Here is a 23,058-nt window from a genome sequence, read left to right on the forward strand (position 1 = left end):
TGGTATTTCTATCTGTGGGGTTTTCCCTTTCTTTTTTTTTAAAAAGAATTGAAACTCTCAAAATGTTATTTTCTCCCAAATGTGGCTGATAGTAGAGTATGTGTCAGCACAGCAGAGCTCAGATAAAGCTTGTTTGCTTTTTTAAGAAAGGTATGTAAACAAATGAATCAGCAAACCACAATGTTTCTGGTATAGGCAAGGGGTGGCTGAGATAGGTTTTGTATTTTCAAGCAAAATCATGGGATAGAAGATGAATCTGACATCTTGTATGTTGTTAGTGCTTAAATCAGACAAATGTAGAGTCATGTGTGCAGGATATTGATGACCACATTTAAAAATATGTGAGTAGTAATTACCAGATCTCCTCGTTCTACCTCAGATAAAGTGGGATAAATGTTGCTGGTGAACTCCAGAGTAGTACTAATGTGAGCACAAGTAATGAGCTTGTGTCCATAAATCAATTTAACAAAGAGACTGGCTTTAAGCCAGGTCTTTTGGATTGGATAAAGTGTGGTTAGAGGCTCTAAACAAAAATCTTGGTCTGCTTTTAATATCTTGTTGGGTGTGGTACCTTGCAGCCAATGTTACTAAGCTTCAGCACTGAAGTTTGTCTTGTACATTGGGGTGATGCCTTTGACAGAGCAGTAGCTCTTTTACCTTTGCCTTCCTTCTCTCTTCATCCATCTTTGCAAGTTAAACGCCCACAGCAATGGAAAATAAATAGTCAGGTAGAGACTGTATGCAGGGGATTTAAAGCTATGAGAGTTGGGTCAGCTGGGAAATGTGAGTTTGACCTCCTTGAGAACAGTGCTGTGACATGTTGCACCCCATTATAACCTTTATCATGAACAACATGACAGCTGTTGCCCCCCAGATGCAATGAGTTCTTCACAAGTTGCAGCAAAAGAGAAATTCATAGAGACCAGGTGAAAGTCATGTGTGCCAGCTTTGATGGAATTTTACAAAAGCAGAGTCTGAGGAAACAGTTTTAATAAACTGCATGAAGAATGTCCAGCTCTTTGATTAGGAGATGCAGAATGATGTGAAGTGGGTGAGGCTGCTGCTGCTGCTGCTGTACTTGAGAATCTCTGGAATACTCAGATTTGTAAGTGGGAAATACATGTTGATTTGTTAATTCTCTTCCTCATACCTACTCATGGAAGGGCAATTAGTTTCTATTTTTTAATGTTTGCATTATCATTGAACATATATATCTCTCTGCAGTGCTAACTATAAAAAGTCAATAGAGGACCCAACTCTACAACCATAGTTATGAGCGTAAGGAGAATTATTAACCATAAGTGGAGTAAACATGTTTCTGTAGAATTTCTTTCTTAAAGAGCCTGTAAACCATGAAAATAAATAAAATATGTGTCTCTACTTTAAACTAATTGTCACTGTTAACTGTTATGATGCAACTGAAATTTTTGTTAATCAATAGAACCAGAAAAAAAAGTATTTAAGGTCTCTCAGGTTAAAGGAATTAACACAAGATATGTAATTCAAAGAACTTGACATTTTAAATAGGACTTTTCTCTTTCTCAGTAAAACCTACTCCTTTCCTCCTGTGTTTTGCAGTCTTTTTTTTGCTGTGATTCTAATAGAAGACTCCTGGATGGAGGCTTTCTGTGTTTTGCAAACAACATGTTTCAGCCAAGGCACTTTAGGAAGTTTTGAACAATCAGGCTTTATTAAATAGAAAAAAAAAAAATTTTTTTTTTTTTTTTTTTTTTTTTTTTTAAATCCAGAAGCATAAAGACTTTTATCATACTGGTTTTGTGGGGGTTTCTTGGTTCTGGAAAGAGAAGTAAAAGTTTGTAAGTGGTCATGTGCAGCATATCCATAAACTTCAACAGTGTGTGAAAAATGAAGTTCAAGAAAGTGAAGCTTGAGCAGTTATTTTACCAGTGTTGTAAGCCTGGCTTATCTAGGAAAGTCTAGATTAATTGCTGATGTAGAAATAAGTGCTTCTGACATTTCAAAAGGTCTAGTTTTTTAATCAGCGCAGAATAAAAATAATTTTTATGAATTTAGTTATTTTTTGTTGTATTTCTTTAGTTCTGAACATTCTGTGACTCTTCTGAGTTAGTGCTTAACAAGTTTTCTTTAAAACCTGAATGCTAGGTCAAAGGAATTATGTTTTTTTCCCGTGTTCTAGTCCCTATAGTAAATCACTTGTTTTTCTCTATTAAATGCGCAGCATGAAGTACCGGGTACAATGGCAGCTGATGAGAACCCTGTTCTATAAGAAAAAAGCCCCTAGCCTTACAGCAGGAAGGCACAATGTCTCTCTTGTACTGTTGGCTGGTAAGAAGAGGTAAAGGCAGGGGATTCTGCAGGGGGGCAAGCCACATAAACCTGATGCTTTTTCTTATGAAGTCCATCTTAATGCAGCTCCTTTCTTTCTGATTTTTGCTTTTGGACCCACCCAAGTAATACGAAAAATCTCCCAGATGGGAGGAACATAGCAAGATTAAAAGAGGAAGGCTGATCTCCCACAGACGCCTGTGAAGTGAAATGTTGGGAGATCACCTGCCTCTTTCAAGGAATGTGATAGATGCTTGCAGCCGTGAAACAATGATCTGAAGTCTGATGAACTCTTTCAAGTGCAGGAGTCTGATCTCAGCTATGTAATTATGATGGAAGGGAGCCAGACCAAGGCAGAGACCAGGGCACAACCTTTTGGGAGGCTTGTTCCGGCAGAGTGGGTGGGAGAGTAGAAAGAAGGGTACAAATAATAAGTTTCTCTGCCTGATTGATAATGAACTAGTAATAAGTGGCCTTATTATAGTAATAAATTTCCCATGGAAGCCTGATGATTGCAGAGAAGCTTTAGCCGAGTGCATGTGACCACATCTTATTTTGATCAGCTGTAGCACAGCAAAGCTGTGTAATTATCATAATCTAACAATTAGCTTGGCATCCTTTCCCAGTATTTAATTACTCCAATAAATGCTAATTGAATAGAGGACTTAATGACAAGAGAATAAGTTTCTTTCTGCATTGTGTATTTAGCTTGCCGTCTTTTCTATGAATAATTTTGAATACTGTTTTATTGAACAGCAGCCTTGATTTTGTGTCCTACTTAGTGTTTTTTCATGGTGTCTTGAACTTGTTTTAACTTGTGAAACTGTAACCTGAGGACTGAAAGGTCATGGACTGCTTCTTTATATTAGAGAGGTTTTTTTGTTTGCTTGCTCAGGGTAGCAATATCCTGCTAGAGATCTAAAATGTCAATGGCTTGCTACTGTTAGCAAACATTTCTCTTAGCATCTGGAAAATGTTGAATTTTCTTTTGGTTTGAATAGAGCTAAAATTAAAATAGCTCTTTGATTGCTTCCTTGTTTGTGCCTCAGAATCATTGTTGATGTCAGCAGAGCTATGGGAACAGAGTTTATGAAATGTTGTGACAAAAGCCAGTAAAAAGAGCAGAAAAGCATTAAAGAGGTTATTTTTCCATAGCACAGAAATAGCATCTTTAAAATTATCTTATGCAGTAAAATGGTACATGTAATCCCACAACCCCTCAGATAATTAACAACCACAAGATTTCCCCCATCACATTTAAAGCTGTTAAGCTGGTTGAAATGAGGGGACTTGAAGAGTGTAAAGAATAACAAGGCATAAGTTATGCTGCTATGTTCCAGTCACAGCATGTGAGTAGAGCCTGGAATAGTCCTAATGCACTACACTTTCCATCTAAACACAGACAAAAGCTATGGGCAAGCTCAGTGCCATGGAATGGTGAATCAAGACATCCTGAGAGCAACTATAATGTTGTCCTTTTAAATGATGTTAATATTTGCCAGAAAATGTTTGGGTTTTGGTATTGTGTGTGCAAATAGCTACCAATACTCATCTCTCTGTTAATAAACATTTAAGCAAATAGTCTTATGACCAGTTGACAAAAAATTTTCAATTTGTTTCTATATTTTTCCAATTCAAATTTTTCTGATGCCTAGAGCATTTGTAAGACGTGTGTTTGTTGTCTAATAACATTTAACCTACTGGAGATTCAGCCTTAGTTTGGACACCAGTGGAATGCTTTTCACCTGGCTTGCTTTTTTCATGGTATTTGTAGGAATGGCCTTCTCTCTGAAACCTGTATCCATTAAATTTAAGTAAAAAGTGGCTTAGCCTCCATGAAAGTAGAAAAGGAGGACTTGAGTGACTAGCATTCATAGGGGTATGTGTGTGCTGCTCACAGAAAATTTTTTTCCTTAGTAAATAGAACAAGTAATGTTTTGCTGTGCTGTTGTATTTACCCCAAGAATAAATCAGTTGGGTGAATTTTGTTCATGTTTTTTTACATTTCAGGTTATCATTTGAGAAAAAGGTGACAGGGAAAAGGCATTTGACAGTGGCAGTGTCCTCTGCACGTTGGTGTTAACAGGCTGTGCAGGCTCCAGGTGTCAGAATAGGGATCATTTGCATCTGATAACTTCCAATACCTGAGTGAAGACCAGAATTTCATAATTTATTGTCAGAGCAGCTATTTGGAGTCTTTTCTGGTCCGCGGTGAAGCCTTGCTTCATACATTTGACAGAACAGATTCCAAATAAAGAAAGGTTGACACAGTAAAAGGCAAATTTTCCAGTACACTTATCTTGAAGTAGAGCATCTGGTGTGTCAATTTTACAGGAAGGGCAATAGAATATAACTAATAGTATTTGTAGTAGAAGTAACAAGCAGAGCTATTGAAATTTTTTATCTATCTAAATGAACAATTAGTGCTATTTGTGCTGTTCTTAAACTGGATTTTTGTAGTGTTCGTTCCAAGAAAGAAAGGAAGACCAAACAAAATTGTTATTGTGTTTTAAATATCTGTTTAAATAAATGGTAACTTTTCTCAGTGACCAGCAAAGGCATTCAGTTCCAGATGAGTCACTTAGGCTTTAGAACTTAAAATTATGAAGAGAAGCATGCACACAGACCATGTACTTTCCCTTTCTTAATGGATAAACAGAATAGAGGCAGCACTAATTATTTACAAAATGTTTTGTTAGTGTGTTTTTCGGTGGTTAACACAACCATGAAGTTTTCTCTCAGCATCCTGAATATATGGATAATTCATCAGTGGCACTTTAGCACTGAAGTATTCCTCTGACAGGTTTTGCTGGAAGCGGTGTTCAAGTTTTGTGTAGGAAGATGATGTTTGTTGGTCATGGAAATATTTAGGTGTAGAAACTACTTAACTATCTGTCTCTCTCTTCAAAATGGCTTTTATAATGCTACTGCCTAATAGCTGGCTTTGTAGTATGCAACTTCCCAAGACACTGTTTGAATGCCACCTGACAAAAACCAAAGGTTAATTATGTTTGAAGAATAGCAATGTTTTGCTGTGTGTAAGCTGGAGTGCACGGAGACAAATGACATTATTTGCAAAAAGGTGTGTAGATTCTGTGAGATTTTTGGGAAAGCCTTTTGGTTTGTTTCTATCACAACACCATGTTCTGTTATGCAAAATCTAGATATAGCTGGTTTCTTCCTACATTAAAGTTCCTGTTAACAACATTGTTCCAAAAGGCATGGCAGTCTGGGTGAGAACCTGCCAGAACAGGATGAAGACCTAACTGGGAAAAGAGAAAGTATAGCAGTAACATAATAGCAAGTTTTCTGTTTGGAATGGGACTGGAAAAAGGGACAGGACATCTGCTATTCCTGTCACATCTGCAAATGTCTGGTAATTGACTCTATCTTCCCTTTAGATGTTTCACTCCTCGGTGTATATAGATGGGTAAATATTGATCAATGCTTTAATTTGAAATGGAATTTTTGTTTCACTCTAATATCTGTCATTATACTATTAAGTAAGAGGTTTTCAACCTGTAAATGTGTGTAAATTTGAGTGGTTTACACTCAAATGTGGTGTTAAATTCTTGGAAGTGTGTTTGTGAAGTGTTTCCTTTAATAGCTTTGAGGATTAAGCTGATGAATTTTTTTGTGAGTTACTCATGGCTATCCCTTAATTTTCTGTTCTGATTAGAAGGTTTTACCTTTCCTCTTTGTGGAGGTAAATACACCATGCTGCTTGTAGCTCGAGAAACAGGAATGGTCTCAGTTCACACTACCAGAAAAGTTGGAGATGTTGTAGTCTCTTTGGAAATGTAAAATTAGTTCTACATCTCTTTATATGCCTGCTGAGTTTTTGATTACTGACTTCTTTATGATATTGCAAGACAGGAAATAAATACCTGCTCTCTGATTCATAGTTGGTTAATAACCTGGAGTGAAGAGACTTCACTCAGAGCTGCTTGATAAAATACCCTGGTACGTATGTTCCCTGGAGGAGGTTCCCTCCTGTGCCAACAACATTGGCTAAAGCCCAGTTTAGATCAACTAAAATATTCACAATCTGCTTTCCTTTTTCCACTCGTAAATGTAAACACTACCTACCTATGGTGGATAACTGACTAATGAAATCTCTGCCATAAGGGGAATGGGAGGAAAAGACACTGGGATAAAAAGGACTTGGTTGGGTGCTTCATCCTCAGACCTGCTTTGCAGGGAGCACTTCAGAGTCTGGGGTGTGTTGGAATGAATGGAGACACTCAACTGTTTCAACACTTAAGAAAAAAGAAAGAAGGAATCTACTAAAATACCAAAGAGGGATGGTTACATTGTGGTTTGTTTTAGTTAGCAAGAATACAGAGAGAAACTTTGCCGAGAGGGAGACAGATGATGCTTTTTCTGCATCATCTCACTGGTGCAGATTGAAAGTTTGATTTCATTGCTAAATTGGAATTAAGGTGTGATCACACATTTAGTTGTATGTCTCCTTATTCTTATAATCTTCATTATTATGGGCTGTACAGTTGGATTCTTCCCTTCAAATTCAGCTACTTACAGTACAGACACTGTCTGAGAAGTGTCTCTCCAGACTCTGCTTTTGGTTAAAGGAGAGAATTAGCTGCTTCTGGAAGTGTGATCTATCTCATTACAATCTACTAAAGACATTGAATGAATGGAACATCAGAACAACAAAAGTTCCTATTGCTCTCCATTGACTTTTAAAATAATGTGGAAAAGCAGTTCACATAAGGTTATTTATGTTGTAAAAGTCTAATGGTAGAGAGGGTTAGCGTGATCTTGAATGTATTACATAAGTATCATTCTGGAAGCATATAGTTTGTGTCACAGAACTGTAATTGGGCATTATGGTGAAGGCACAGGCTGATAAAAGAGGTAACCTTGAGAAAACGGAATAGTTTATCACCTACATGGTAAAACAGACAAACAAACAAAAATCCTGTCCACACACAAACACATTTATATATAAGTATGTATCAATTTTTACTTGCTAAAACTGTAATTCAAAAAATAGAGATATTCTTGCCTGATTGTGTCTTTTCCATTTGCATCTTACACTCTTTTTCATTACAGGTAAGAAAAGCATATTTTTAACTGATTCAGAGAACAGATGTCAATTTGAAGACAATACATTTTTTCAAAGTGTTAAGACATTATCTGTTCAGGGGACAGATTTTGGAAGTACTGGAGTACAAAAATATGTATCTTGACCAACAATTTTGATAAATGTAAATTCTCCTGGAAGAATTGTGGTTCAAAAAGGTTTTTCCTTGTTATAGAGTGGAACTGTGATGCTGTGCACTGGCTGAAATTATACAGATCTATCATGCTTTGATGCGTATTCAGTTTTTCCCCTTTAAAAAGCTATTTTATTGAAGTTAAATTATTGTAGGGATATGAAAAGGTGTAGTTTGCTCTGAATTTATCCTTGGAGGGCCAGCAAATCATTGCTTTTTCTCTGAAATTAGATAGAAGGATCCAGATGGCAGATTTCAAGCCCATCAGGTGTTTAAAATATGCCCCTCAGCTAAAAAGAAGTATTATAGTTAAATCTGTCATGGCCTTTTTATTGCTCTGTGGTACACTTGACAACTGCAGCTGTGAAAGAGAGAAGCTACAAGTAGCCCAGTCAGCCTGAAGTGGAGTAGGTCAGTGGTTGGTTTCTTTAGCTGCCCCAGGGAGTTTAATGAACGCACAGACCTGGTTTATGGAATCGTTAAATCTATCATGGTATAAGCTCCCATGAAGGCAGGGAATTTGTCCCCTTACTTCCAGGCACTGTAGGAGGCTTAAGTGAAAAGTAACATAAGTAAAACATGCAGGGGAGAAATGAGGAAATCCTCCCCACCCCCAACAAACAAGAATCCCACATCTCTAAGGAGACGTCAGTAATAATAACAGCAATAATAAAATGCATCTGGGCTGGTGCCTCGCACTGCATTTCTCAGCTGGCACTCCTTCAGATCTGTCACATTAGGTTGAGTGCTGATAATTTGTATCCCAGAATCCTTTTATCTGAACAGAGCAGCATCTTCCATGTGTACTTTTGGCAAAGGAGAAGCACTGCTTTTCAAATCTCTTTAAAACAATACAGACTTTTCTTTGCCTCTTGACAAACTGTTGCTTATTACGACGAAAGAGTAACGTGTTTGTATTCTTGTAGTAACTATAAGTACTCAGAGTCAAATCAGCTTTCAACTCAGGAGTGATTACTGAGTGATGCAGAGAAAAGGATATGTTTGGGTTATTTATTTGCATGCATGTGCGGATGTTTATATAGACACTGATTTGGGAAGGCTGATACAGTTTTGGCTTTTTTGCTGCTTTTTTCTTTCTTCAATTAAAAAAAAACCCAGTCAAATAAGAAAGAGACTTCTTTCGTTTATTTTTCAATAAACCGTAGAAAGATAGCCTATAACTGGGTGGGTAATAGCAAAAGACTTATTTTTGTCTATTTTTGTAAAAAATAGAGCAAAACCTTTATCCGAAAGGTTGTATGATCATATATAAGCATAATAAGTCTCTGATAGCTCTGGTGAATTGTAAGGGTCATTTTTGAGAGTGAATGTGCATGGCTGGGGTGAAATGAAGTGCCATTAGTGATGCCCTTTCATATGAGAATATCACCCTGCAACAAGGTCATCTTGAGATTACTGTGCTTATGTTTGAACTCTTCCTGTGATTTCAGATTCCAGCGAGGCGACTACCACATCGATGTCTGCATCAATGACTATCTGGATGTGTTTTGCCCTCACTATGAAGACTCGGTGCCAGAAGATAAGACCGAACGCTATGTTCTGTACATGGTGAACTTTGATGGCTACAGCTCCTGTGATCACACTTCCAAAGGGTTCAAGAGGTGGGAGTGTAATCGGCCGCATTCCCCAAATGGACCATTGAAGTTCTCGGAAAAGTTCCAGCTCTTCACGCCCTTCTCACTGGGATTTGAGTTCAGGCCAGGCCGGGAGTATTTCTACATCTGTGAGTATGGAGACGTTTACTGTTGATACACAGCAGGTATAAGAAACCCTATTTTTACCAATACTCTGTGAAAATACCGAGGGGCAAACAGTATAAAATACAAATGCCTTATAGTGAACACAGGCATAAACTATCCCCAGATACATTAGCTAAGAATCTAGCTAGTGAAAATGACATTAAATCATAGCTTCTTTTCTCATATGAAATAGCATGGCAGCCTGTTCACTGAACCACAGCTGACTTTTAAAGCAAAATGCACCATTGTATTTATTTCAGCATTCTGAGTTGGGGCAAGAAGGGGAAGCTATAAATTGTCCCCAAATATGAGGAAAAATAATTAATCCTTTGTATGTGGAATACCTCACATACCTTACTTTGATGAAATACTCTTTTCTCTGTAGTATTTATCACCCAAGGAAAGTAAGGTCTGTGTAGTTCTTAAGTGACATTATGCTGCTGATGTCAGTACCCCAGTGGTATTTAAAACTGTAATTTCTCAGGTCAAAAAAACCCTAGTATTTAGCCAAGGGGCTTCTTTCTTCTACCTTCCTTTCCCCCACAACTTTTTCATGGGTGAGCTGTTTCTGTCAGCATGACGATAGGAGACCTCTGGGAGCAGGAGGCAAGCAGGTGAGGAAATCTCTGCATCAGGACTGCTCCAGGCACCCAGACAAGATGCAGGAGACATCATGTGGGTCTAAGGAAGTGAAAACACCAGGAGGTTAAAACCCAGTGGGTTAGGCAAACTGATTCCCTGACTCTACTGTGCAGGTCATATCATTTCAACTATCTCATGTGTTTAATGCTCCCAACAAAGATCTTATTTCATCAACTCATTTTTGTACCTGTAGCTTTCACTCCTAACAAATTTTTGCTGCTCCAGCTTTATTTTTTTCTGGTTTTAGTTTTAAACAACAGAGTTGAAAGCTTTATATAGACTGCAGATCCCAATAAATATTGCTTTTATATGTGTAGCTGGCATTTCTACTGTGAAACAGTCATTCCACCTCATTTCACCAGAGAAACTGAGTATGTATGATCCCTGTTTTCAGCCTCATTTCTTCAACATTGAGATTTTTGTTTTCCCTTCCATAATCTACAGGGAAACAAAAGTCTTAGTGGATTGTTTCCTATTAATTTCTTGTTCTTCCACCAAGTAAAAACCTCTAGTGAGTAGTGCCTTTTCATCAGAAAAACTGTGCCTTGTTATTGTGCTGAAACACAATAATAAAAATAATACTAAAAATAATATTTTAAATAATGCTCTTTGAAACTGCGGTTTGAGATGAAAAATAGTATAAAGATATCAGAGTTAAGTAGATATTGTTCAGGGATAAACAAATCTGTGTTGTGGTGGCCCAGTCCTATTTGTGTCACTTCAGCAAGAGTTCTGTGTAATTCAAAATTCTGATATCAGGCTCCCTTGGAATTGTGCAAATTTTTTTTTTGATGGATTTTTGTTTTGTTTTGTTAGTTTTTTTTAAAATTCAATTCCAGAGCATCATCAGTCAAATAAGCAGGAATAGTTAAGATAAGGAATGCAGTCTGTCATCACAAGGTGCAATAAAATGTAGCACTGGAATGGTGTCATTAGCTGCAAGCCTGAAAAAACCCTTGGTTTTCAAAATTTTTTAAAAAGGAAAAAAGATAAATGTTTAAAGAAGATGAAAACCAAAGGTGAAAGTGAAGGGGGAAAAAAAGGAAATCTCAGCTTGTGCTGTCTAATAGCGTCATTGCCAGAACATACAAAATACATCTAACTCTCCAGAAGATACTGTAATTTAAATACAGTATCTTGCTGGAGAGTAAATAGTAAATACAGGTTGCTTATGCCTGGTTTTCCTCATTTGTGCTCAACTTCAATAAGTCACTAAAAATCATACAACTTTCATTAAAAATCTATAACACCCCATCGAGGGCTCCCTTCAAAACAATTGTTCTGAAGAGCTTTAAAATTTGAAGAGCTTTATGATATTCAACTGCATTCATATTTTTTTTTTAAATGAATGGTAAAACAGCAAAAAAAATTAGCAATGAGATGAAAAATATTTGTTTAAGCTAAGCTTAGCTGAAATTGAATTTTTCTTTTTTTTTGTGTTTTAGCGACACAAAAGCATTTTTTCTTCTTTTTTGTAGATTTTCCTTCATCCTTTGCTTTGCTGAGGGAATTAACAAGTGTACTGACATTGCAGAAGTTTCAGAGAAGCACTGTACAATAAGTTAACAATAATATGCAGACCTTCTCAGGGCACAGTTGTCCATCCTGCAATGTTTTTCTCCTAGTCTGTGCTGAAGAAAGATGGTGAAATGTTGTTTGCTTGTTTCCTCATCAAAATTGTAAGCAGGTGCTAGTTTGGGCTCTGGAGATCATTTCTGTTACCTTTCTGCATCTGCTAAAGAAATTAGTGCTTTGCCATGCAAGGTGTCCATTGCTTAGCAGATCTGAAACCTTTGCCCTCTCTGCAGGAGAGAGGGAAACCTGACTATATAGGATCAGTCTGGCATGTTCTGTTAAAGGGTTACAAAATATGCTGTGTAGTCTAGACCTCTGAAAAGACAGAAATATGAAGTGGCTGGTTAGCTTCTTTACTGTCTGGTGTTCTGTCAAAAATATTCAGTTTACCTTTTAAGGATGTGGGTTGCTTTGCTTGCTTCCATTATTTTCAGAAAATGAAATAATTTGTGAACGACTATCTTTTTGTCTGAACTGTTCATTGGGAAATTATCACCATTCTTTGTTGCGCCATTGCCCTCACATATTGCTCAGATGAACTTGGGTCTCCTTTCTTTGCATGTTCATTCTAGGATAAAGCAAGGAAAAAATCTTACCCATCTGATATCAAATTTACATTGAGCAACTGAATTCAACATTACAGTCCTGCAATCAAAAGTACTGATTGAGTTTGCTTTTGAAAGAAGAAAAGGTTATTAAATATTTACAGAGAAATTAACTTTTATTTAGTTATGATATGCACATTGTGGGGCTGAGGAAAGCAAATAATAGATCATGACCTGAAGTCTCAATTTTTACTTCGTTCTTATCAGGGGCTCATCTCAGGTTAGTGTATGCCAGCCTGAAAACAAACAAAATAGTATTACTCCTGAAACAGTAGCAAATGAAATGTAGCAAAAGCAGAAACAAAATACTGTCATGATGTTGAGTTTAATGTCCTTTGGAAGGGCGAATAAGTTTCAGTATCTGGGTTAAGGTTTGGTTCTGTGCAAGGTGAGATGAACTCAAAAGCTAGGAAGGGAAAAAATGTAGAATGTTACATAATTGTACATTCAAAAATGATAATATAATTTCATATATTACTTAATTGCAGATAATTTGTTAATGTGTTAAGTAAAAGTGTAAGTGACAATTTGGCACATATATAGCAGGGCTGTTGAAATAAAAAGGAGGAGAGTGTGTCTAGAAGCAGGCTGGTACACATTTCTGCAGAATCTTGACCTAAGTTTCCAAACCAAACTGTTTTGTTGATTTAAGCTAGAGCTTAAAAGTGTTCTTTTCTTGAAAGCACCAGTGTAGTATCGAAAGTTTTACTAACATTAGGGTGTGGTACATGCTTTTCTCTGAGTCATCAGTCCAGTTATTTCAGAGAAGAATTCAGTAATTTATACTCATCTATGGGTAAAATATCTATGCTATTTTTATAATACCCTCCAAGATTTTATGTATATTGTTTATTTAGTAATTTGATCATTGTGAATCTTTTCATTTATATACACCTATACCTTTTTCCTAGAACAAGAAGGTAGGTTTGCTCTTATTCTCAGTTCTCTAGCTTCTCTTCTGTTCTCCACAAGATTCTGACAATTTTTGCTAACAGTAAACAGGCTTTACTTTTTATATATCTAGACATAACTTGTGGGTTTTTTCCTCCATTCTTCTTGAGAAAGGAGCCCCTTTCATCTTTTAAAAATCCTTATTGAAAGTTTAAAACCTGTGATTTATTTGTATAACCTTTTTTTTTTGATGCTGTTTCTTTCTAGTTTTATCTCTTGCATGTGTCTTAGTTTATTTCAAAATGCTTATGCTTTTTTTTGTCTCACCTTTAATGTGTCACTATCACTGTGCCTTTGTTACCACCATTTATTTGCCTGAAGCTTCTGATTCTCAATTGAGAAAGCTTTGGTGAAATTGTATTGCTTGTGATCACATCAGGATAGTGTCCTGTTACAATTTTAATTTAATGGTGGTTAAAAATAGTATTTTTAAATAGTTCATGTGTTAATGGCTAAATTAAGAAGCAGTTTGTAAAGTTGTTCTTTCAGTTGTGCATATGCTTCTTAATAACATATAACCATCCTGTACTCCTTTTTCTCATATAATATATTCCCAAGAGACCGGCTGTTACCTGTTTCCTTGATATTTTTTGTGTTTGGGTTTGTTCCCCATTACCCTTTTTTCTCTGACTTAATTCCTTCTTTCCCTGAAATTTCTGATTCTGAGAGTTTTTATTCAAATGATATTACATCCTGGCAGTCTTAGCTGCTCCTTTTATAGGAAAACATGTGATTTACATTATTTCTAATGCAAAAATTGTGTCTTCTGTCAGCTGGTTCCACCTCTGTTTCTGGAAGTTGTCCTCGCCCCATTCCAAAGACTGTGAAACAGTTTGCATTCTGCTGTCATTTTTCTCTTATAGCTGCCAGGTAGTTGGACAATCATTCTGCAGACATCTGGAGGCTTCTCTGATTTTAAGGATTTTAAGGAAAGAACAGTAGTAGAAAAATGTGGTTTAATACCTACACCTCTTACTTTTGTCTATTAATTATGCTGTTAGCTTGTTGTATTAATAAGGCCTCTATCTGAGGTCTTATTGAGCCAGTAGCAGTTCTTGATGACAGTTAAGCTAAACTTGCTCACTTTACCCCCTTCTACCATGTTTTGTGAGTGGTTAAGTGTTGACTGTTTGTGCTATTATTTTTCTTTAGCCTCTGCTACAATTCTCTATCAATTTTTCTTTATCCTGTGCAATTCCACATTTTGTGATCAGGTTGATTTATGGGAGACTTACTGTCTTTTTATGTCAATATGTAAGCATAATTAATATTGTTGCCCTGTGCCTGTTCACTACCTTCCACCTGAAATGTTTATGGTAGAACCACACTGAAATTCTTTCTCTAAGTGTCTTAGCCACTGGATTGCTGGGGATGGGACAGGATGCAAAACTACTGCTCAAAGCTACCACTGCTTTCTGGTCCTTTATGGATTTTTGATTTTTAATGAAGAATTATTTGCAGAATTTAGAAGTCCTAACTCACAGGGAAGAACTGTACATATCCCTCTATAAATCAGCAGTTAGCACAGGAAGTGAAGTGTTCACTTTTCATGGAAATTAAAACAGACCTGACAATAAGAGGGAAATCCTGGAAGCTTCCAGATTGCTAGCTTTGATATTATTCTTTCAGAACTGGGTTCAGTATAGCAAGAATTAAGAAAGGTGACTTTGCAGAGGCAAGGTTGATTAGCCTGTGATACTATACAGGAGAAAACTACTGAGAAATCTTCACTGTAATTGATTGTAATAATTGCTATAACAGGTATTTTTCATGTGCTAAAACAAAATTATATTAAACAGCTGCATAGACCTCATTGCTCTTGCTCAAGCACCAGTTTAATATTAGTGGATATCAAAGTTTTGCATGAGCAGGCATGACTCACTGTAAGATGGTTATTTGATTTAGGGATCTCCATGTTTGCTAGAGGTTTAGCTTGATGTAGTAAGAGCAAGAACAGGAAGACTGTGAACTGTAATTTTGTCTTATCGGAACATTTAAATGTGAGCCCCCCCCCCCCCCAAAAAAACTACACTTCTTGCTTTTTTAATCACCCTGCTATAAACCTGGAGATCTTGCTTTATTAAAGCCAGTTGGTGTTGTCAGCACAGCAGTTTATGCTGATGACTATAGGTCTGCTGGTAGGAGGTGCTGTCTTGGGGCATAAGTACGCTTTCAGATTTTGAGCCTGATTTACTGAGAAAATTTATGCTGGAAAAGGAGATAATTTAAAGAAAATGATGAGACTTTTCATGTGCATCCTGAAGAGTATGAGAATCAATCAAAAGTTACTATTGGCAATTTGGCTAACAGTTTGGTTAGATTACTTACAATACTTAAATTTTTAGAGGAAGTCAGTCAGTGTTTTTGTTGTCATATCCCAGCTGGGGTAGCACAATATTTAACTGGTATTCCTATAGAAATTACAGGTTCTTTTTTTTTTAAATCATCCAGCACTTAGAATATATGGTTTCTTAATAAGCAGTCTTCTTTTCACTGCTTAGTTGTATGAAAAAATCTTTCAGAAAACCTCTCTATGGGTGTTTTATGTCCTCTAATATGAATGACTTGCATGCTCTAAAAGGCCTAGTTTGGATATTTTCTGTCTTAAACCTGTAAATACTGGGACTCAAAATCAAAGATTTGACTTGGGAAAAGTCAAAGTTTAGCTTTAGAGAGCTGTATGAGCTTTAGAGGAATGAATAGGGCAGGACGATGGTAAATCTTGTCATACCATATTTGGCTTATAGTGGGAAAGCTGAAGTCAGTTTATGTACTCGTAGACTAAACTTCTATTAAAAAGTGTTTTAGTTGCAAAATGGTTGACCTAAATAGCATATATTTTGCTTTGAAAGTGAAGATGGGATTTGTCTTCCAGCAAATGAAAAAGGGAAGCCTGTCTTCAACAGGTGTTAGTTAATTCAGGGCCTCCTGGTGATTACTTTTCCTCATTGATTTTTAAAAACACAAAGATGACTTTTGGAACTCTCTCTTTGGTTATCCTGGTTTGCACCAAAAATTGAAACATGAAGGTTAACTAAAGAACATTATTAAAGGATGCTGAGGGAATCACAAACATTTTAGCATGTTAATTGCACTTCTCTTTTAGATAAACATTGTTTATTGCCAGGTTCCCCATTAACCTTTCAATCTAGACCCGATCAACATAAACAATGATTCTTCTTTGACAGCAGTGGGATCAAACATGCCACTCCACTACAAATCCTGCTTTGATAGCTGGTTTACTAGAATCACTTGAGATGTTCTGAATGAAATCAAAGCAATTGAAAGGGTTTGATAAATTTGTGCTTTAAAAAATATTTTTTCTGATGACATTAAACAGACAAGGAAGGTGACCTTTAAAGGGGATTCATGCTTAGCCTAGTGTTTAGATTAAAGGACCAGTTTCTGTTAGAAAGCATCAGAAAAAGATTAAGTACTGGTCCTGCTTAAAAGAAAGCAGAAATAATCACCAGTGTCTAATAGATTTTGACGCTGGTTGTGTTCCTAGAATCCTCAAAGGGAACATAAAAGCTGTTAAATAATTTGGGACTTGGGAGACATCCATGTAAGAAAATGAAGAGAGAACCCATGGAAGCACTGGTCTCTTTTGCCTGAGTTTTTCAAAGGGAATGAATGTCTTTCAGAAAGCAAATTTTAAAAAGAGGGTTTGGATTCACACGCTTCAAAAATTGAAGCACCATTAAGGTCCTGACAGCAACAGAAAAATAAAAGAGGGGAGGTTATACTCCCTTGCATCTCTGAACATTGTCTATAGCATATTTTATAAGGTCTTCACACTCATGTGAAGATCAGTGACATGTTACTTTCTACTGAAGTAATTATATGGTCATTAGGAAGGGTAAAGGAGTGACCACAGAAAAGTGAATGACAGGGTTTTCTTTTCTCTGCCTTTTTTTCTTTCTCATCTAAGCTGCTTGACAAAGGCCAGTTCATTTTGTAGAAAAATAAAGCATATATTGACTGTTATCTGATCATCCAATAACAAATATTAAAAATGTGTGTTAGACCTTGTATAAAAGGCTTTTAAGGAGCATTAGGAACTTGATGAATCCATATGTGAGGCACTTGCCTTAAGACTAAACGTTTCCTACTGGTGACTGTACTGTTTTTACATTTCAAAAATCCCATTTCAATATTCTTAAAAGTAAGTGTTTAAATTTTAGTGTTCTGCTGGAAGTACAATTGAATGAATTGCTCACAGCTCTTTAAATCCTGATGGACCATTCATCATTCCTTACTTTAAATCAGTCTTGATGTTCAACAGCCACAACTTAACACCTCAGAGGTTGCTGCTCTTGGAGGGTGAAACTCATTGCAGTGGTACTTTGCTGGAATGTCATGAGATTAATAAACTGAAGCATGTGGATTCTGTGGATGAAAGGATTCACAGAAGTGGAGAGTAATATTAATAATTATGTGAGGACTTGTAACTCTGTAACAGGATTCTAATTTGATTTCTGAGCAAACTGAAACCTGTTTAATGAGCTGTTGTATTGGAGGTATGTATTTTGTAACATGGAGCAGATGCCAACAGAAATGAAAATAGCATAGCATGACATTTGGAATAACAGTGTTTACTTCATTGCCTCCATGTCATCAGCATGTTAAGCCTCTCTGTTCATCAGACTAAATCACCAAGGCAGCACTTTCCTGGGTGATACTGTATGTGTCATGATACAAACTTGATTATATATGCATGCCTGCAACCACTAGACCAAAACTAAACTCCCTCAATGAAAAAATACTTCCACATGCTGAGCAATTGGCTGATAATCTTATTTCATAAGTTAATATTCAGCATCCAGCTTCATATTTTTTTAAATACTTGAATTAAAAAAAAAAGGAAATTTGTTCCTAATCTATCTAAGCCTCTGATATTAGAGGAGACTCTGAGAAAGGAAAACATTACAGAATTCTCAATAACTTTCTTATTTTCAAGTAATGTGTCCTCTTCAGATGGGGTGTCCAGGACTCTGGGCTCAAAATGGAACGTGCAGTTAATACTTCTATCTCCAAGATTCTTGGCAAGTCAGTATAAATCATGTAGAATATGATTTTTTTTTTTTTCAAAAGAGTGTTCAGAAGTACATAGAAATGCTCCATTCTGAAAAATTGCAGAAAAAAATTTCAGCATTTCTAATGTTTTTACTTTCCCTCAGAAAAACAGTAGGTCGTTCGCATTATTGGCCGAATGAGATCTTTACTGCCTCTAAAGTCTCCCTGGCCTTCCACTTACATCATGCATATTTAATAATTAGAGTATCAAGAGGTATAGCCAACTAGATACAGCACTACTTTAGGGAATTAAGAATGCCTTGAAGGTATATCAAAATCTCGCTTGTATCATACCTCTATGCACAAACCAGGCTCCTTTTTATAGTTATGGGGAATAAAGTGGCTGTTGCTGATCTTCTGGGGGTGAAATTATCTTAATTATTTGAAAGATAATCAGAATGGAGTTGTCATAATCAATTTGAAGAGCCCTGACAATTCAGTCATAGTGGTGTTCAAAATACATTCAGGCAAAAATAAACCAGAATGGCTCAACTCACATACATTATGTCTTAAGAGCTGTAGGTGAGCATATTGGGAAGACATGATGTTGGGCTTCTTTTTAAGTAGACTTTTTTTGCGCATCTGCTCTCAGTCATCTTCCTTTATCTCAATACCTGTAATTGCATCTGGACTTCTAATATTTTGAGATTTTGCATAAGATGTTCAGGTGTGAGGCATTGAAGACTACACTGTTATCCTACAGCACAGAGCCCTGTGTTGGGGCTGAAGCCAGGATCTGCAACAGCAGCCGCAGCAGGACTTGCTGTCTACCTTAAATGTAGTGCCTGTCTTGGGGATCTTCAGGACTGTGAAGGAATGCAGCCTGTCCTCTTGAAGAGGGCTTAATAGCAACACCTCTTTGCTTCTGGCTAGTGATGCACAGATAAATAATGAATTTTTTTTGCTCCATGGGCATGAAGTTATTCATGCAGCTCCTGTTAATAATTAATAAAATATTTACCTCCTTATATTGAACTGCTAATAAAATAATTATTTTATTAGCAGTTCAATATAAGGAGGTAAATTATAATGCTACTGGAGTTTGAAATTGATGATTGTGTAAGAATACATTTGAAACACATTTATTACAAGACAAAGATAGTTATTTTTGAACCGTTTGTCTGAAGCCTTAAAATATGGCTATTATTTATTTTTCATGAGTGAAACCTCTCTTACATGGTTCTCACTTGAACAATGTGAGCAAGGCTGCCTCTGAGGAAGGAAGCATCTCCTTGGCAGCTGTTTGGAGGTGTTCTGCAAAGTACCCACATTCCAGCTGACATGCTTTGTTGCAGTGATGAGTTTCAAAATTAAATTAGGAGGAGCCTAGCAGTCTCTCACGGCACCACCGAAAAGTGCTTCCAACTAGGTAGCAAAACCAACAGCTCCCTCACAGCTTGTTTTAACAGACTTCCATGCCCACACAAAATGTGCCACTTCCAGCTTATAGTAGGGGAGTGTTGGGTAGCTTTCACTGCTGACTCTTTCCCCCAGACCCACGCAGAACAATCAACCAGTGTGTTTGGAAGTTACTGCCAAAGATAGGATTCCTCATCTGTAGAGCTTGCACCTGTGGTAGCTTTGCCCAGAAACATGCACCAGCGCAGCAGCATTTTTTTTGGTTCACAGTCCCACTTGAAATACTCAATGGCAGCTTTAAGCAAAACTGTGTAAATTAGTCACTGTCACATTTAGACATTAAAAGAGGAATTAGTAATTTATATTAATCACAAATGTTTCTCCAGGTTTTATTAACAAGCAGCTTGGCTGCCAGAATGATTTTTGGAAGACATTTTTTTTTCTCCCAACTGTCACAGGGAACAAAACAGTTATTATGGGCATTTAGATAAAGATTAACAGTTTTGGCAATTTGTTTGAGGAAAATTGTATGGTGTAATTCATTTTAAGATCAGAAACAGGTTAATCAACAAAGCAGAATGAGGTTAAAAAACAAACCAAGCCCACATTTCTTAACTGATAGGCAAATCCAGATTTCCAATGTGAGAAGTGAGTCTGTCTGTGGTTTTAGCACCTTTTGGTTAATTTTTTCTTCATGTTCTTTTTTCTTTGCGTTTTTTCCTTAAGATGGCTTCACAAGTCCTATATGGATCTCCAAGAAAAAGTAGTACAGGTGACCCCTTCATATTCTGCAAGTGGTTCTGTGGAACACTGTAGGAGCAGCCCATGAACTTAGCACAGGATACAAAGAAATTACTAGGATGGTAAGACAGAGGTCAAAATTAATATTGTAGGGTTTAACAGCAATGCAGGACAAACCACCAACATGACCTTCAGACTTACACATGTTTCAGACAAAATCAATTTCGTAGCATACTACTTTTTGACGTTATCATATTCCAAGGTATTAAAAAAGAGATGTATTATGTTTTAATCTCTCATGGTATCTCCACTTTTGCTTCCACTTTCACATTTTAGCATTGTGTAAAATTGAGAAAATCAAAACATAAGTGAAAAATCTTTTGTTTGCTACAAAGGAGACAAACAAGGGTTGAAGGGGAAAAAACTCATTACAAGAGATTAGAAAATTAATTGGTTGGTAACTCTGACAGTTCCCATTGGATGTCTAAGGATCTGGTGAAAAAAATGTACAGTCTCAAACAGAACATTTCTTCCTATTATTTCTTTCTTTCATGTAGAGACTCCTCTGAAGCATCATTAGGTTCCAATTATTTTCAGTGAAATATTTCACAAGAAAAGGGCATGATAAAATTGGTAGAGGTGGTGTTATTCCCCTGAGAAACTTCCTGTGGCTAACAGTCAAATGTAATAGGGAAGGCTTCTGTTCAACCTCAAACATAAAGAGATTTCTGCAGGGACAGTTCTGATCCATGGAGGTTTTGAAATCTTGTGTTATGACATTAATGTGCCCTCTCTTTCCCCAAAATCAGTATGGGGCAGCTGATGAATGCAGTATGTCTGTACACTTGATTATTTTCCTGACTTAAGCCTAAAGTCTATTACTAGATACTTTTCCTAAGGATGAGTGTTGTCTTATGAATACTGTTCTTCCTAGAAGATGAAATATTTGCAACAATGTTTTCTTCTCAACTGACTAGCCTTTTTTCCTGTATTTACCATGCATTCAGCATGTATGTGTATGTGTGTATGGATATACATACATGTATGTATATATACACTTGTGTATTTATAAAATCATAATATGAAAGAGTCTCATATTATAGAACCAGAAAATCACAGAAAGGATAAGGTTGGAAGGTACCACAGTGATTCATCCAGTCTGGCTTCTCTCCTCTCCAGGGTCATCCCAGAGCACAGGTTGGAGTCCAGTTGGTTCTTGAATATCTCTGGTGAAGGAGGCTCCACAATTTCTCTGGGTGATATTGGTTAGATCTCTCTCTCAAAAAAAAAAAAAAAGTGATAAAGTTTTAGCTGTTGTGATTATAAACGTGCTAATTTTCACAAACTAAGATGTTCTAACAAGAGCAAGATATTTGTAATATTAAGTTCCAGTGAAGATTATTATAGATTATCATTCTCCTCTATGGGCTGATCTGACCAGCTATTGTTTCTTGCCCTTGATGTGGCATAATCATAATCACTACACATTTTCACAAAATGAAAATGAGATTAAAGATAAATTTAGCCCTAGTTTAAGTAGGAGACTGACACTTCTTGGGGTAGAGCTGTGTCTGTCTTTAGCTTTGCTTCCTCTCTGTGCTTAGTTCCCTTTCCCTTCTTGGTAAGAAATGTGGTAACCAATGTGCCTTAGAGAGAGACATTCCTGCTGAAGTCTGTCCTGTTGAAGATAATAGCAGAAGGAGTCATTCTCTGCAAAATGTGATCAGCTTCCTTAAGGAAATATGTCAACTTCTAGAAAAGTTTGCCACCCAAATCTTTGGGATGCAAAATATAAAATATTCATTTTCCCTGGAGTTTTCCCAACTACCTGTCCTGCTATGCTATTTCTGCCTTTTTAATTGAAGGACAAAGTGAATTCACCAGTGGCTTTGCAGTTACCTGGCATGGTCAGTGGCTGCGGTGATTTGAGTGTCCCAGACCTGTGAGCCAGTCCCTCCTTGGAATGTCAGCTGCTTGTTCTTATAGCAATAGCATTGCTTCTAACCAAATGATGGATTAATTTGAAAAGCTGTAAGTTAAGAGGGGAAAACCGTCCTAAAGGACTGCCTAGGGAGAAAATTTCTTATTATGTTAATCTAGCTGAGAAGAGATTATTTCTGCCTAGGACTTTTTCATTTTATATTATAGAATATTTTGAGTGAAATATAATCTTAATCCAAAATCAATCTTTTGGAAATTCTGCTGCCTCAATAAAGTTGTGGGAAGAAAAGGAAGGGAAATTTTTTTAACTGTATTGACTGGGAGAATGAGAAACATTACGCTTTAAAAATGTAAATTGTAATTCATAGTCTTAGTATTTGTGTGAATACAGCTGGATTTTCACAAAGTTGTATTCCATTCCTCAGAGTGCTTGTGAACAGCATATATCTATATCTATCTATATCTATATCTATATCTATATCTATATCTATATCTATATCTATATCTATCATCTATATCTATATCTATATAGATAAATATGTAAAATAAAACAGCAACAGAAAGTACCATGAAATTGCCTTAGCTCTTAATCAAATATATGTTAGGCCAAATAAAGCAGACTCTGAAATAATACCTTTCTGTAAGGAAAGGAGGGACAAAAGATTAAAAAGTGGTAATTTCTTTTTTTCTGTGCCATTTCATGAAGAACCAGCTTTTTGAATTTCTAGGCATAAATTCTGACTGATATATTTACATCAAATTTGAAAAGAAAATACATGTATGCAAAAAGAAAAAATGTTTTTATTCGCTTTACCTGGACTTCGGAAAAAAAAAAAATTCTAACAGCTGTGCATCCAGATG

At 36.5% G+C, this 23,058-nt stretch overlaps 1 protein-coding gene across 1 annotated transcript in view; it reads left to right on the forward strand.

Annotated features, from left to right (window-relative positions):
- EFNA5 (ephrin A5) overlaps window positions 1-23,058 on the forward strand; it is a 207,236-nt gene that overhangs the window by 159,017 nt on the left and 25,161 nt on the right. The window contains exon 2 of the mRNA XM_050986511.1: window positions 8,999-9,291. Within this exon, the coding sequence (XP_050842468.1) occupies window positions 8,999-9,291 (293 nt within the window). The remainder of the gene's footprint in view (window positions 1-8,998; window positions 9,292-23,058) is intronic.

Source organism: Serinus canaria, chromosome Z, assembly GCF_022539315.1.
Source record: "Serinus canaria isolate serCan28SL12 chromosome Z, serCan2020, whole genome shotgun sequence".
Classification (NCBI taxonomy): domain Eukaryota; kingdom Metazoa; phylum Chordata; class Aves; order Passeriformes; family Fringillidae; genus Serinus; species Serinus canaria.